Here is a 16,219-nt window from a genome sequence, read left to right on the forward strand (position 1 = left end):
CACCTCGAAAAACATCTCTGCTGGACTCCTGATCAACGAATCACTGAACGATCTAGCTACCATCCCCTGCTCAAAAGCGACGATCATCATCTGTTCATCGTGCGTTTGCAATCTTACTATAAGCGCATTCAACTTGTTCAAATAATCCTTCAACAACTCTCCCTCCCTTTGTCTCACGTCGAAGAGGTCATACAATCTCGGTGGTTTGACTTTGTTGGTGGAGAACTGTTCTCTAAACAACTTGGAGAACTGTTCTCTAAACAACCTGGAGAACTGAGAGAAAGAAGTAACGTGACCATCGGGAATCCCATTGAACCATTGGAGGGTCATACCAGTAAGGGTGCCCACAAACATCTTACACCGAACGACATCCGTTGCTTTAGAGATGATTATCTGAGCATTGAACGCCATGAAAAAGGCGATATTGGGTGTGATATAGTGAAGTGGTACGACCTCCTTCATGATCTCCTATGAGAATAACTTGGGAGTATCCCTTACTAGTAAGGTAAGATGTCGCTCCCTGTTGGAGCGTTGATCATGTTGCTACAAACTCTTTCGCAACTTCTCATTAGTTTTATGCAACTCCTCGTTGATCTGCGCATGTTCCTCCACTGCCATCAAGCGTTGTTGCAGAAGCTCTTGCTCAGCTCGGGCTTCTGCTCGTAGCCTCTCCTGCTCAACCTTGGCTTCTTTGTTTGCTTCTTAGAGGGCTCTCATGGTCTCCATGAGTTGCTGTGAGTCGGGGGCATCGCTTCCTTCATATCCCTGCGGTGCTTGCCTCGTGTTCCTCATCACATCAGAAGGATCAAACACGAAGGCGGATGGGATCAAATTTTATCGGGCCCCACGGTGGGCGCCAAATGTTCTCGCTGGTAGACCTTGGTTGGCCTTGATGGAGAGCTCCGCATCTGCTCTATCTCCTCTTGCTGCTCTGGAACGCGACTCCATGGGGACAAAGGGGGTTGTACCTGTTGACAGGACTCCGACGATGAAGTCAGTGAGAGCTTTCTTTATGTAAAATAGTTTCAGTCTCTACTACTCAGAAATAGCGTACCTTTACTCAGGGTCTTCAACCCCTTTTATAGCTTATCTCTTTACCAACTCTTACTCACGAGAATATAATCTCAATTAAAAGCATTTAATCATAACAAAAGACCACCTGTTCATGCGCACCTCTTATCTCTAGGTGCTAACAATAGAAAAATATTTTGTTTATATGTGCACCATTATTCTCGGATGCTCACTCTTTTATTCTCAACAACTTTTAATTAACATATGTATTATAACAAGAAGATAAAATATCTCTTTATTTTTTTATCTTAATTTCCTTCCCTAGGTCAACCAACATCTGGACTGAGCTCCTGATTTGCCCTCTTGACCCAATCGCTGAATTGACCTCTTCATATGCTTGGACCAAGATGACGAACACTCTAACCATTACATAACTTATAAACAAATATAACATTATATTTTAATATAATAAAATAGATAATTGAATAACTTCTTTTAATTAGGATATATCATTTGTTAACTTTTGTTAGTGTGATTTTTTCATGAGATAACTTTATTCACAGATTAAAAAATAATTTATTTATTTAATAAAATAAATAACTTCTTTTTATTAAGATATATAAATAAAATAAATAACTTCTTTTAATTGAACAACTTTAGCCTTTAGTAAATAAAAAATAATTTATTCATTACTTTAATAAAATAAATAATTAAATAAATTTTCTTTTGTTTTGGATGGAAACCTTTATGTGAGAAATTGTTTCTTCCTCTATCAATGGGAGTGTTTAAATGTTAGTAAAGTTTCTAGTCTTTAAAAATATTAGTCTATGTTATTGTTTTTATAAATGATTGGTGTAATTTTTGGAATAATTAGAAAGTTTCGCGTAACAATAAAAATAAATAGATAATGTTCCTGCTAGGGAGATGGGACCTAGAGAACTGTTGAAGTCTTCTTCTCCTTCCTTCGGTCGGTCAGGTGACTGGGTAGTGAACTGAGGTTCTCTTCGTCCTCCTGCTTCTCCTTCGGCCCTCGGCCTCGGCTGAACACCGGATGGTGGGGGTACCTGCGAAGGCACTCCGACGCTCAAGTCAGTAAAGCGGGTGGTCAGCTCTCAGAGTGATAAATGACATACCTTACTCCTTGGGATGCGTACTATTTATATTATTTTAGTGGGCCTACCTTGTTGGGCCCATTTATCGAGGTGGACACCTCTTAGGTTTGCATTACCTAATTCTTAATGATAGATTAACTTCACTGATCTTGGTTTGAGCGTTAACTGTAATAGGGGTCGGCCATCGGCCAAATCATCATGGCATGGGTCGGCCATCGACCATGTTCCAGTGGTCTCGGTCGTCTCGGCCAAGTCTTCTAAGGTCTCGGCCACTCGGTCGTCTCGGCCTCTCGGCCAAGTCTTCTAAGGTCTCGGCCCCTCGGGCAAGTCTTCTAAGGTATCGGCCCCTCGGCCGTCTCGGCCAAGCCTTCCAAGGTCTCGGCCTCTCGGCCAAGCCTTCTAAGGTCTCGGCCCCTCGGCCTCTCGGCCAAGTCTTCTAAGGTCTCGGCCTCTCGGCCAAGTCTTCTCAGGTCTCGGCCTCTCGGTCAAGTCTTCTAAGGTCTCAGCCTCTCGGCCATACCGGTACAGATAATATTTGAAGATATGTTGTAGATTTTGTTAGAATCTTCGTTATTTTATAAAAACATAATTATCTTTTCGGTTTGTACCGGAAGGATTAATAGTTAATTTGATTTAAAAAAATTAATTTCGTCTAATTTTTTTTAGAAGTATGTAATATAATTCTTTATATTAAATTGACATGGATATTAAGAGGTAATGATATGATATAAGGTGACAAACACATGGATTCCACGTGTGTCTTCCACCAACATCTACCCGTCCAACCTCTTCTGTTTTGCCTCTTATTTCCCAGACAACTCCAAGTTCGTTTTAGTCGCCGGTTCTATCTTCATCACTGTTGAGATCCTCACCATCTTTACCATCGATCGCCCTATCACAACAGAGTGATTGTGAGAATTGAGTTGAAAAAGAAGAAGAATAAAATAAAAAGGAAATTGGATAGAGTAGATAGATGAAAGAATCTTGATAGAGAATGTAACAATTATGAAAATATATTAAAGAAAGAAAAAGAGGAAGCTCCATGAAATAATATTAGAATCAATATAAATAAATAAGAAAAATCAATTATAATTTTAAACTAATTATCATATTAATTTATATTAATAATAAAATTTTATATTTCTTAACGTCCAGAGTTACTTAAACAAGATGGAATAAGACCATAATTAAGATAGGTAACGAAAGAATTAAATGATAAAAAATTAATAAAAATTATAATAATTTTCAAATAACTAAATAAATTAAATAATGTTAAGAATGCAAGAGGTGGCGAGCCATCTTTTTAGTGCAATGCAATGAATTGGGTGCAATTAATATTTGCAGCCTTTTTCCACCCAAACCTAAAACACATTGTCAGCTTTATTTAATCTCAAATGCATGAATATCGTTGCAGCCCCAAACGCAATCCAATCTGCATTCTCCGCTCGGTACAGACTTCTTCTTCAGCCGCATCCACCAAACGATTCATTGGTTTACATGTGTCTATACTAAAATGAAAAGGCTAACGAAATCGCAATTTGGGAATTGAATTGAATGGAAAGAGAAAATAAGGAAATCTCCACGACGTTACGACAGCGATGGCCATAGAACTAGGGATGACAAAGTGGGTCACTCTATCCTAAATATGCCCACTCCATACTTGGTCCGCAAAATATGGGCCGTGACCCATCCTGTAAAGTGAGTGCGAGTTAGACTTTCCGTCCCGTCCCAGATAAGGGTTGATAGTGGGTTTGCAGGCCAGCCTCCATTCAATTTTTTTTAAAGAAATTCAATGATTTTTCTTTTACTTTTTCTCTTAAAAAATTGTCATAAAAAACAAAGGTATTAGGATTAATACAACAATAAACATTAATTGAATGTTACATAATCCAAGTATCAACCTTTCAATATTCTTGACTTATCCACTACCTAACATATCCACTATTATTTATTCCAAATTACATGAGAAATATCATATCTCTATTTTCATCCCCAAAACTAGACAAAAAAGGAGTCTTAAGGAAATTATAACTCCAATGACCCTTGTAATTTTCTACCCCAAAATGAAAAAGAAAGAAAAACAAAACATTTACTGCATTGCTGTCAAAGTCAATTTTTTTTTTGCGGGCCAGCCCGCTCTGTTGCTGGCCCGTGTGGGTCGCGAGTTATGCGGGACGGGCTAATGCGAGTTAGCGGGTTGAAAAGGTGAACCCGCCCCGCTTTGTCATCCCTAGATAGAACCAGTAACTCACAAATTAGGAGCTTCCTGACAAGCGAAAGGCAGAACAAACAATATTGTTGAGGGAGAGGAGAGGCTTTACATGGTGATGGAGATACATTGTATCACATTACAAGTTAACGTTATTTATTTATGTCAATTTAATAGAAGAAATTAGATTACATATTTTTTTAAATTTTGTGATGCAATTAATATTTTTTAAATTTACTGACCAAATTAACTACTGATCTTTAATCTTTAATGTAAGGACTCAAAAGGTAATTATGTCTTCCATGAATATAGTTGAGATTGGAGAAACTTTTCCAAAAGTCAATTTTAAACAATCATCAGGTTGCTTAGGGGTAGATGAGGTCTCTTAGAGGTTGATTCTTTCCAACCATCACGTCGTCCAGGGGCAAATTCAATTAATTCACTCGTATATCGAATATAACGTTTATGGAGCGACAATCGTGACTCATATTGCTTCTAATGACCAATCACTAGAATCCTGGACGATACACAACCCCCAATCTTCAAGTTGAGTAGGCGAAGAAGCTTATCCAACAAGGATTATAGAACTTTCTGGAACAGGAATCACTCAACCGTCACATCACGCCACACCCCTTCACTCAACCATTATGACTCTACAATCGTTGTTCCACGTGGTAGCGAATAAGTGGATTTGCATTTTAAATGTCTCTTGAATGACTGAATAGTTATTTCCTGACTTGCTTGTGTTGAAGATGGATGAAGCTCATCTCTACCTATCCTTAGTGTGTTTGATGTAGATGTTAGCTAGTTTGCTTTGTAGGTTGCTATATGTCTTAGATGATTCTGTTGTTTAGGCTTGTGTGTTGTTGAGGTTGCCTTTTTGCTGCATGACCCATCCTAGATGCCAAATCAAGGTAGTAAGATCAAGCTCATGATGTGGTTAAATGGTTTTGGAAAAGCTTTTTAAAGTTTTCTTAAATGGTTTAATTCAGTACAAAAATAAATCTATTTTATTGAGAGGAAATCGGTTTATTTCGTCTCTGTTAAAGGCTTTTCGAAATTCTGTTAGGGCACCAAAGGTACAACTCAGTCTGTTATTTCAGTTAAGCTGAGCTGACAACTTTATCATCTTTTAACCTGTTGCTTTTAGAATCAATCTGTTGTTTTGTAAACTGCTTTGTAACTATTTTTTTAAAAGTGGTTAGAAACTGTTCTCTATAAAATAAAATGCCCTTCTCACGTGAAGGGATGCTGAACAATCACAGTTTTGACAGAGATACAACATTTTGTGTGAAAAAGTGAATTTGAACGGTTTTTGCAAAGGTTTTTCAAAAGGAAAATATATGTCGGCTTGTTCTTGAAGAACCTTGTGTTGGTTGAAGGTGATGGTACTGTCTTGGAGCAAATAGAACAACTGGTTTATGTTCTTGCAACACAGTTTCAGGTGTAATCTTTTCCTTATTCATTCTTGTAATAGGTTTAAGGGTTAGTCACTCCAGATAGGGTTTCTTGGAGTGCAAGGTATGCTGGAATAGTGTTTTTCAGCCTTGGTTGTTGAAGTTCTTGAAGGGTTCAAGAACTGCTGTGTGTGTGTAATTGATTGTATATGTTTTTAGTGGATTCCACCTTGGAGTAAGGTGAACTGGACGTAGCTCTTGATGAGTGAACCAGTATAAAAATTCTCTGGTGTTTCTCTTCTCATCCCTGCACTTAATTCTGTGATTTTACATAATCTGTCAAGAAAGGAATCTGTTCTATTAAAACTAAATCTGTTAATTTTGGACCTGGTTAAATCTGCTGTTCTTGCTTGTTAATCAATATTCTAAATATAAATCAAGCTGTTGTATAAATCTGTAATATGGCAAAAGGGTGAACTGTTTTTCCTTGACTGAACTGTTTTTCCTTGACTGAACTGTGACATGTGTTCATTAATCTAGATAATTTGTATTAGGTAAAATTGATTAATCCTGTGCTACAAATTGGAACATTATAAGCTGTGAAAGTTAATAGATTTGTTTCTGTTATTTCAACTGGCTGATCTAAACTGTGTTGATCAAGTTTTGTTTGTGCTAAATTCATTTGTAAAAACAATCTGTTTCAAATAAAATCAATCTGTTATTTTCACCTCTGTTACACTGTAAATTAGCCTCTTCTGCGAAAATTTGATAAGCTCAATTCACCCTCCCCTCTTGAACTTAGACACTGTTTAACTCTAACAATTGGTATCAAGAGCTAGGGCTTGTATTTTGCTCAAGTGTATGCATGATGTATGAGTTTAAAATGCATTTTGCTGAAGGTGCGTCTATTAATAGACCTCCTATGTTTGGTGGTGTTAACTATGCTTTCTGGAAAATTAGGATGAAAGTCTTTATGGAGTCTATTGATATGGGTATCTGGGATGCAGTGGTCAGTGGACCTTTTATACCTATGCAGGTTGTCAAAGAAGAAACAATAAAGAAGCCTTGGTCTGAATGGAGTGAAACCGAGAGGAAGAAGGCTAAATATGATTCCTTAGCCAAGAACATCATCACCTCTGCACTGAATATGGATGAGTTCTTTAGAGTTTCTCAATGTAACTCAGCTAAGGAGATGTGGGAGGTACTAGAGATAACTCATGAAGGGACGGATGATGTGAAACAAGCAAGGAAGCACTCACTCATTCAGGAATACGAACTGTTCAGAATGCAATCAGAAGAGAGTATTGCAGATGTGCAGAAACGATTTACACATATTGTAAATCACCTCACTGGCCTTGGTAAAGTTTTTGAAAAGGAAGAGCTCAACATAAAGGTGCTGAAATGCCTTGATAAGAGCTGGCAGCCTAAGGTAACAGCAATCTTAGAATCCAGAGATTTATCCAAGATGTCCACTGCTGCACTCTTTGGAAAGCTGATGGAGCATGAACTAGAGCTGAAAAGATTGAAAGAACAAGAAACTGTGGAGAAGAGAGCCAAAGGAATTTCCTTGAAAACTACCATGGAACATGATACAAGTGAGGAAGAAGAGAATCCTGAACATGATGAGACATTGAGTCTGCTCACCGGAAAATTCAGCAGATTTCTTAGAAAGAAAAACTGTGACAGAACTCAACAAAGGAAGAGGTATTCTAAATCCAATGATTCAAATTCTTCAAATTACACTTGTTTTGGATGTGGTAAACCAGGTCATATAAAGGTTGATTGTCCAAACAATCAAAACAAAGAAAAATCAGCAAGCAAGAAGAGTGAAAGAAGCAAAGGCAAAAGAGCATACATCTCATGGGAAGAAAATGATGTATCCTCATCTAGTGATTCCTCAACCGAAAGTGAAGAAGCAAATCTGTGCTTTATGGTGAATGATGAAGAATCTAACTCTGATTCAGTAAGTGATTTTTCTACTGATTCTGAAAATTATGATCAGCTGTTAATTGCCTTTAAGGAAACACATGATGAAGCAAACAATTTAGCTGTCATTTGCAACAAATTGAATAGAGTAAATAGGGTACTTGAACCTAAGGTCAAAGCTCTTGAAGAAGAACTGCACAAAGCTAAAACTGAATTGGTTAGCCTTGAATTAACATGTTTGCATGCATCAATAAAAATCTATGATAATTGTAAGAAGCTGGAAAAACAGGTTGAATATTTGTTAAAAACACTTTCAAATTTCACCAAAGGAAGATAAAATCTTGAAACTTTATTAGGTTCACAGAATGTTGTTTTTAATAAAAATGGTCTAGGATATAATCCTGGAATGAAAAGCAATGTGAAAAAGCTGTCCAGTTTTTTTGTTCCTTCCAAAACAGGTTTTTCCTCTTTTAGCTGTTCAAATACAATGTATTCTGCAACTTGTTTTTATTGTATGAAGTCTGGACATATATCTAGAACATGTAAAGCTAGAAGGTACCTTGTTCCAAAAGGGTTGGCCAAATGGCTTCCTAAGGAAATGTATTAATCATACTGGACCCTAGACTAAAAGAGGTACCATATGTGCTGAATTTGTTTTGTAGAAGAATAGTAGGAAAAATCAGTGGTACCTGGACAGTGGGTGCTCAAAGTACATGACAAGTGACTTGACTCAATTCATAAGCCTAAAACTCAAAGCTGAAGGACACGTCACATATGGAGACAACAATAGAGGAAGAATTCTTGGAAGAGGAGATGTTGGAACTAAAGACTCAACCACTATTGAGAATGTACTGTATGTTGAAGGGCTAAAGCATAGTCTTCTAAGCATTAGCCAGTTGTGTTACAAGGGATACAAGGTTAATTTCGAAGCCAACACTTGTACAATCTCAAATGAAATTTTTGGTAAGGTGCTTTTCACAGGAAAAAGGGTAAACAACATCTATCTCTTAGATATTATGAATAGCTATTCTGAAAATGAGTGTTTGTTGTCTAAAAGTGATGAGTCCTGGCTGTGGCATAGGAGGCTAGCTCATATCCATACAAATCACTTGAATAAGTTGAAGTCTAAGGAACTTGTTTCTGGTTTACCAAACATAAAATTTCAAAATAACAGATTGTGTGATGCTTGTGTAAAGGGAAAACAGATAAGAACTTCATTTAAATCTAAAGATGTGGTTTCTACAAACAAAGCCTTGGATGTTTTACATATGGACTTGTTTGGACCATCTAGGACTGCTAGCTTAGCTGGAAATTACTATGCTTTGGTGATTGTTGATGACTTTTCAAGATATACATGGACTTTGTTTCTTGCTTCTAAAAATGATGCATATAAAGCCTTTAAGAAACTAGCTAAGGTTCTGCATAATGAAAATGAAAATAGAATAAAACAGATTCGTAGTGATCATGGGGGAGAATTTCAAAATGCAAAATTTGATAGATATTGTGAAAAACATGGGATCACACATAGTTATTCTGCTCCTAGGACACCCCAACAAAATGGTGTAGTTGAAAGGAAGAATAGGTCATTAGAGGAGTTAGCTAGGACCATGTTAAATGAATCTGGTTTACCTAAATATTTTTGGGCAGAAGCAGTATACACTGCTTCTTATGTGCTTAACAGAACTTTGATTAGACCAATTCTTAAGAAAACTCCCTATGAATTGTATAAAGGTAGGAAGCCTAGCATTAGTCATCTTAGGGTTTTTGGCTGCAAATGTTTTGTTGTAAATAATGGTAAAGACAATCTGGGGAAATTTGATCCTAAATCAGATGAGGGAATACATATTGGATATGCTATAAATGGTCATGCTTATAGAGTGTATAACAAAAAATTGCTTGCAGTAGAAGAATCTATACATGTTGTATTTGATGAAACAAATTTTTCTGTGCCTAAACCTGTTCTGGATGAACCTGGTATGGATGATTTAAGAACCATTTTGCAAAAGAATCAATCTAGTGAGCTTGATGCAACTAATCCAAATTCTGTCAAAGAATCTACTGTGAATGCAGGATTGCCTAAGGAATGGAAGACACCCAGGGATCTTACACTGTTAAAGAACTTAAGTGAATTATACTATGATGAGAAGTTTACTTAAATATCTAAATGTGTTTTAAAAGAAGCAAATATTTGAATTAATTTCAACAAATTATTTTTGGAATTAACATATTCTTTTAATGATCAAGCAATATTAAAAAGAGATTTTTGCAAATTATATGATAGGTACATAAATCACAAGTATTAATCAATGCTTTATGAAAACCTTTGATTATACCAGAATTAATGAAAACTTCTTAAACTGTAAATTGTTTGTAAATTGTTTTAATTTATATTGCTAATCAGTAACTAATACAAATTGACACAAAAATATATCAATATTCACTGTAAATATCAATATCAATTATCGCAATAGTTTCAATTATTGCAAAGAATCAAACAAGTCTGCAAAGAACAAAATTAATAGATTAATGTTTTAAAACAACCAATTGATTATACCAATACAAATTATTATGCAGACATTTTGTAAAATAGAGATAAAGAACACATAAAAGACACCAAAATTTTATATTAGTTCACCACAATAGAGCTACATCCAGTCTCACCTCACACCAAGGTGGATTTCACTAAAAGCAACACAATTTCTTTAAAAGAAATACAAAACGGTTCTTAAACACTACAAGAAGGTAAACCACTCACTGCAACACCTTGTCACAACAGTGAAAGACACCAAGAAACCCTATCTTGGCTACAATCTAACACACAAATTTAGTGTAGTATAAAAGGGAATGAATTAACTTGAAAAGTGGATCAAGATACAACAAGATCCCTCAAATTCACAACAACAATAGTTAAATATATTTGACCTCAACCTAGATGATGAAAGTTTTGCTCCAAGAAACCTCAAAGATCTTTGAAAGACTATTTCTTTCAAAAACTTGAATTACAAAGGCTCTCACAGATGTATAATTGTAAATTGTATGAGTAACCTTTCTCTAAAATAATGCAGGCCCTTTTATAGAGATTTAACATAAATTATTTTTATTAAAAGTGTGTAGTTAAGTAAAATCAACTTGTTAAAAAATCAAAACAATATGTTGATTTCACTTTAAAAATGTAATATGCATGAAAACTGATTTTTCTCAAATAGAAAGTACTTAAATTGAAAATATTTCTTATGTTACATGTTAAAACATGGTTTTCAATATATAAAACATGAAAAATCTAAAAACTTTTAAATATTTTAATCAATTGAAAAAAAAATGTAACTTTTCATAAAACAATTTAAAACCAGTTGAAAAAAGTTTTAACTAGTTAAAAAATATTTGTTCTTTGATTCATTATCATTTCTTAAGACAAAAGATAAATCAAGACACACAAAATAAAAACTAAACTACCTTGACACTTAAGGTAACAAATCTTCAGTTTGACTTCATCAAACAACAAAGTTAGATCCTTGAGATGTCCAACCGACCCTACACTACATTATGGGGAACATAATTTTATTTTGAGACTGAACCCCACTAATACTTCTATCAACGATCTTCCAAGATTCTTTTTCAAATAGTTTCTCAAATTCCTCTTCAAACATACTTATTTAAATTCATTTTCACAGTTATCCTAAGACAAGTAATCCATGTGATTTCTATCAAGAAAATGAATTTGTAAGTGTAAGACAAAGATGTTTCTTTAACAAAAAGAAAAGAATTAAATGTAATTTTCTCCTATGTACTTTTATGTAAAATTGGGTTTAGTCTCTAGTCAATACTCTATACTACTTAGATCTTTGTAATATAAAAATTATTGAAATACATCATCATAAGTAGATGACATTAACAATTTTGTCATTCATGTGACAAATTGACTAATGTTTAAACTATTTAAAAATATAAAATAATAAATATTTTTTATTTATATTACAAAAATATATTATAATAAATATTATATTTTTTTTCTATTTTTTTTAAACTTGTGCATAAATAAGATTTATATGTGGTGAAACATTGTAGTTAGTTTTTATTTCTTTTATTAGGTGAAATTAATTTTTATCTTATATTCAGTATTTCATAAATAATATTTTAACAGTTTATAAAATTTAAACACTCTTTTAAGTACGCTGTTTCCAAATGTTAATTTCTAAATTTTTTATATTTAATATATATTTCTCTTTATAATACGTAAATTCGTATTTTATCCTTTAAAGTAAAATAAATTTATTATCATTTAACATACGCAAATCAATATAACAAAATTATCTCGTTTATTAAGTATGATATTTTATTTTAAATTTATTTAAAAATATTTTAAGAAAATATATAAGATTATTAGTATATAATATACAATACGAAAATATAAAAACTAAATAATATAAGCAGAATAATTAACTTAAAAGAATTACAAGAGTTCACAATTAATTAAAATTTAAAAGGCAAATAATTTAAAATATAATGTTTATCAATTAATTTAAAATAAATTTAATATAAAAATATTAGTTTAACATATTAATTTTTTTTATTTTATATGTATCAACCACTTTTACACATAGTTTTATAAAAAATTATTTTACATAAAAGAATTAGTAAAAATTGTTTGTAGTATTCTCATGTGGATAATGATTCCTTACATATTTTAATAACCTTTACACCAAAATCTAAGTCTAAATCAGTTTGCTACGTTAAAAAATTATTAACGTTTTTTACTATTTATTTCAATAGTTTAAATAAGTCTAGAGTTTGAACTAAAACCAAAAATCAATTTTATATAGTAATAAAAAAGCGAAAAAATCGATTTTATATAATAATAAAAAAACGAAAAAGATATTTAAAAAAAATAAAACATGCAAATTTTAATAGATTCAAGAAATCACATAAGCAACCAAGATTAATATAATTAAATGCAAACTACATGATAAATTAAAAAAAGAACATCTAAGATGGATATTGGAATTTAAAATGTAACTTCCTTACCCCAAAATAAGAGACAGATCAAAAGAGCCAAATAGGTCATGATTTAAAGAATACTACACGGAGGAAAAGAAGCATGAGTGATAACAATGCAAACCAGTTTTTGATTTGTCTTTTCTCTAAAAATATTTTTCTTTAAAACTTTAAGCAGCAGAAAAATGGTTTCAGATGTGAATGGCATAAAGGAGATTTTAATTATGGTAAAACATTATATGAAGGTGAATAGAGTCTAAAACTGAAAGGAAATTCTCTCGAGTGTCCATATTTAGGGACTGTAAACAATTATTCCTTGAGAAAGAAATATTACACTTAAACAAAAAGGAGCCTGTTTCCTTTGAACTACACAGAAGGGTTTAGTTCCATCCCTAAATATATGTTTACACTGTATTCTTGTTTACAATGTTGAGGAACTAGAAACAAATACTATAAAGAATAAAGAAAAAAAAAGGGAAGAAGATGAAAGAGTGAGGTGTTGGAATATTTTTGAAGTCCAACAGAGGAAATGCGTAGTTACATTAAGCAGGAACTCAAGAAATCACAAAGACCCTTAGCTCGCCTCTATCTCCTCTTGTGATGCGGGTATCTGAGTCAAGATATGTAATTTCAAATTCACCACTTCCTCTATTGGAAGAAGGCCTCAATGCATCCGGAATTTGAGGCACCTCTAACGGTGGCAACTGTGCCAAATTCCCACCCGTCTTCACAGTGGTTTTCTCAAATACTATCTTCACCTTTGAAGATCCTGAGACATTTACAAACTCACAGAACATAAAAAGCCACTCTCAAGACTCTACAATAGTACAACACAACAATTATCATACATGGCAATTTGTAGCAAGAAATCATGCAAAACTTACAACAAATATGCAGAGATAATAAACAAAGACATGAAAACATAAAACCAACCTATAAGTTCAAATTTGTGAGCTAATGTGGCTGTTACTTCAAGGGGTGGTAGTGGCCATGGAGCACCCAACTGAAGCTCCACTATGTTATCAAAATCTTTGCTTAGGATGTCAATTCGCTGAAAAACCTATTAACACAAAATGCATGAATGCTATAAATATTATGCGTGACTAGTAATTGGAAAAAACTTGCGGTGGAAACAAAATCGGATGCATAGCGCAAAAAAGGAAACGAATAAGAAAAAAATATTATGATTTGTAATACTCTAACATGAGAAAAAAGATATCATAATTTGTAATAATCTAACATCTTGCTCAGTCTTTGTTAGAAATCCCCACTAGAGATATAGCCAAAATCAGTGTATATAAATGAGGGCAAGGTTATCAGACTCGAGAATCTACTCGTGGGAGTCCAGTAAACTCGACTCGTAAACCCAACTCGTAGAAGAGTCTACTTCACATAAAAAATTTAACAAAAAAAAAATAATTCATGATATCAAATCCATAATATTGAAATAAACAAGTTCATACACCAATAAAATAACTAAAACAACACAAATGTTATAGTTTTAAAAGTCTCATTCATCTAATCCTCTAAGGAAATCATCTCCAAGATCTTCATGATCATCTCCATCTTCATCATCACCATGTTCATCATCATCATCATCTTCATCATCATCAAAAACTATATTATCAAAATCAGCTGCATCTAGAATTGAATCATTTAAACTTGTTCCTCCACCTAAGTCAACATTCACACCATCATTTTCAAGTAGAGTTTGCTCAACCTCAACAACATTATCTCCTTCTTCAGTTATCCATTCATTATCGGACTGAATGTCTTCAAATGGAAGAGCAATAGATCTTCTAATTTGTTTGTTTCTCAACTTCGAATTATACATTACATAAACTAAGTCACTTGACTCTTAAACTCGTAAGGGTTTACGAGTTAACCCTAGAGTTTGATAACCTTGAATGAGGGTAACCCTAATCTTTCTGCCATAAATTTTGGGGTTGAATTGAGCCATAATGTAAATTCAGAAATGTCTATCCTAGTGATTGGTATTCAAACTATAAGTCTTTTCCAGATATCCTCAGGTAAGAGGAGGGTGTTGTACAGAGTTAGATCTCACATTGACATAGAGATAAAGATAAGGAAAAATAATGGATACAAATTGGAGAGCCCCCACCTCTTAAACTAGAAACTAGAATTTGGGTTGAGTTAAACCTCCTAACGAATTTCTAAGAGATCTCAGCTACATGCCAGTCAAAATTGATACATTTTTTCCAGGAAAAAAAGTATATCTGACACTGACAATTGACAATAGGAATATGAGGGACACAGTTTTATTAGAATCCGTAACTTGCTCTACCACTGTGCATAATTTTAAACTTGAAATTTCCTATTGTGTATGACAAGCAATGAAGCCATAATAGTAGCATATGTGGTTGATAACTGAACAAAAACCTGTTCAAGAGTTATGGGAAGGAGTCTTCCAATGGGAGGTCCAGGGCGACTACCACCTAGAGTTCGAGATGAGAATGCACTGCTATATATGAGTTTCCATCTTCCCTGCAATTTATCAAGACCAACGGAAATATCCACAAGTCCTCCAGCAGCCTCAAGTTCCTTAGCCGCCCCATCAGCCTTTCGCAGATCATCTTCACTAGCGGCAAGACCTCTATTCAGCCCAGAAACAGCACTCTGCACTTATTCCATGCTCAACTCAAGCATAAGAAACATAACCATAACGAAAATCACAATCATACGATGCCGTAAAAGGGCACCACTCACCAGCAGATTGAGCTTCAGAGAGGAGATGGAATCTGAGGTGTCCCCAGCGTAGCCAGAAGAATATGAAGCAGGGTCAGCCACACCCGCAGTAGATTTGACAAGAAAAGAAGGTCTGGCTTGAGAAGGTTTTGGTGCGAGAAGAAGGGTGTTGCATCGGGACCTGTGAAGGGAAGAAGAGAAAAAAGAGAAGGGTGAAGGGTGGGGAAGAAGGTTGAGGGAGGCCATGAATAGTGGGTTTTGGAATGGGAAAGTGTAGAATTTGGAAGAGATTTTTGGAGAAGATGAGCATGTGACTGAGATTTGAGTGAGAAAGACGGGACAAGCACAGAAGAACACCAATATGAATGGAACACGGGACAGGAAGAGGTGTGACTTTTTCTATGCTTGCCTCCGAGCGCGCCACGTAATGCTTTAACATTTTTTTAAAATGTTTATTAAAAACAGAAAAAACGAGAAATTACAAAAGAGAATAAACTAAATTAAAAAACTTGAATATCCATCATACATCAACACTAATAATAAAGTTTTTTTTATGTGTAAATTTATATTAGTATTTGTTAAGGCTGATAAAAAAGTATTGTTAAGATAATATATATTTTCCATTTCCCTAAAACAATAAATTTTAAGTTCTCTTTTAACTCTTTAAATTATTTCATTATATTTATGTTTTCCGTAATTTTAAAATATTTACTTTCAGATTCTAAAGTATATTTTTGTGGTATTCTTGTTGTTAATATTTATAACTATTTTCAATTGAAAAATTAAATTTGTAAAATAAATAAAAATAAATTTTATTAATACTTTCTGCATATTTAAATAAATTATTTGTTGTTCTAGGTAAAGAG

At 33.9% G+C, this 16,219-nt stretch overlaps 1 protein-coding gene across 1 annotated transcript; it reads right to left on the bottom strand.

Annotated features, from left to right (window-relative positions):
* Positions 1–12,938: 12,938 nt before the first annotated feature.
* LOC137818198 (plastid-lipid-associated protein 6, chloroplastic) lies at positions 12,939–15,750 on the bottom strand. The gene is made up of 4 exons (XM_068621473.1): positions 15,375–15,750; positions 15,048–15,284; positions 13,581–13,707; positions 12,939–13,416 (listed from the first exon to the last, which is right to left on the bottom strand). Exons 1-4 carry the CDS (start codon positions 15,597–15,599, stop codon positions 13,202–13,204), a joined length of 804 nt encoding a protein of 267 aa, XP_068477574.1. The 5' UTR covers positions 15,600–15,750; the 3' UTR covers positions 12,939–13,201.
* Between the last annotated feature and the right edge of the window lie 469 nt (positions 15,751–16,219).

This window comes from Phaseolus vulgaris, chromosome 10, assembly GCF_000499845.2.
Source record: "Phaseolus vulgaris cultivar G19833 chromosome 10, P. vulgaris v2.0, whole genome shotgun sequence".
NCBI classification, from domain to species: Eukaryota; Viridiplantae; Streptophyta; class Magnoliopsida; order Fabales; family Fabaceae; genus Phaseolus; species Phaseolus vulgaris.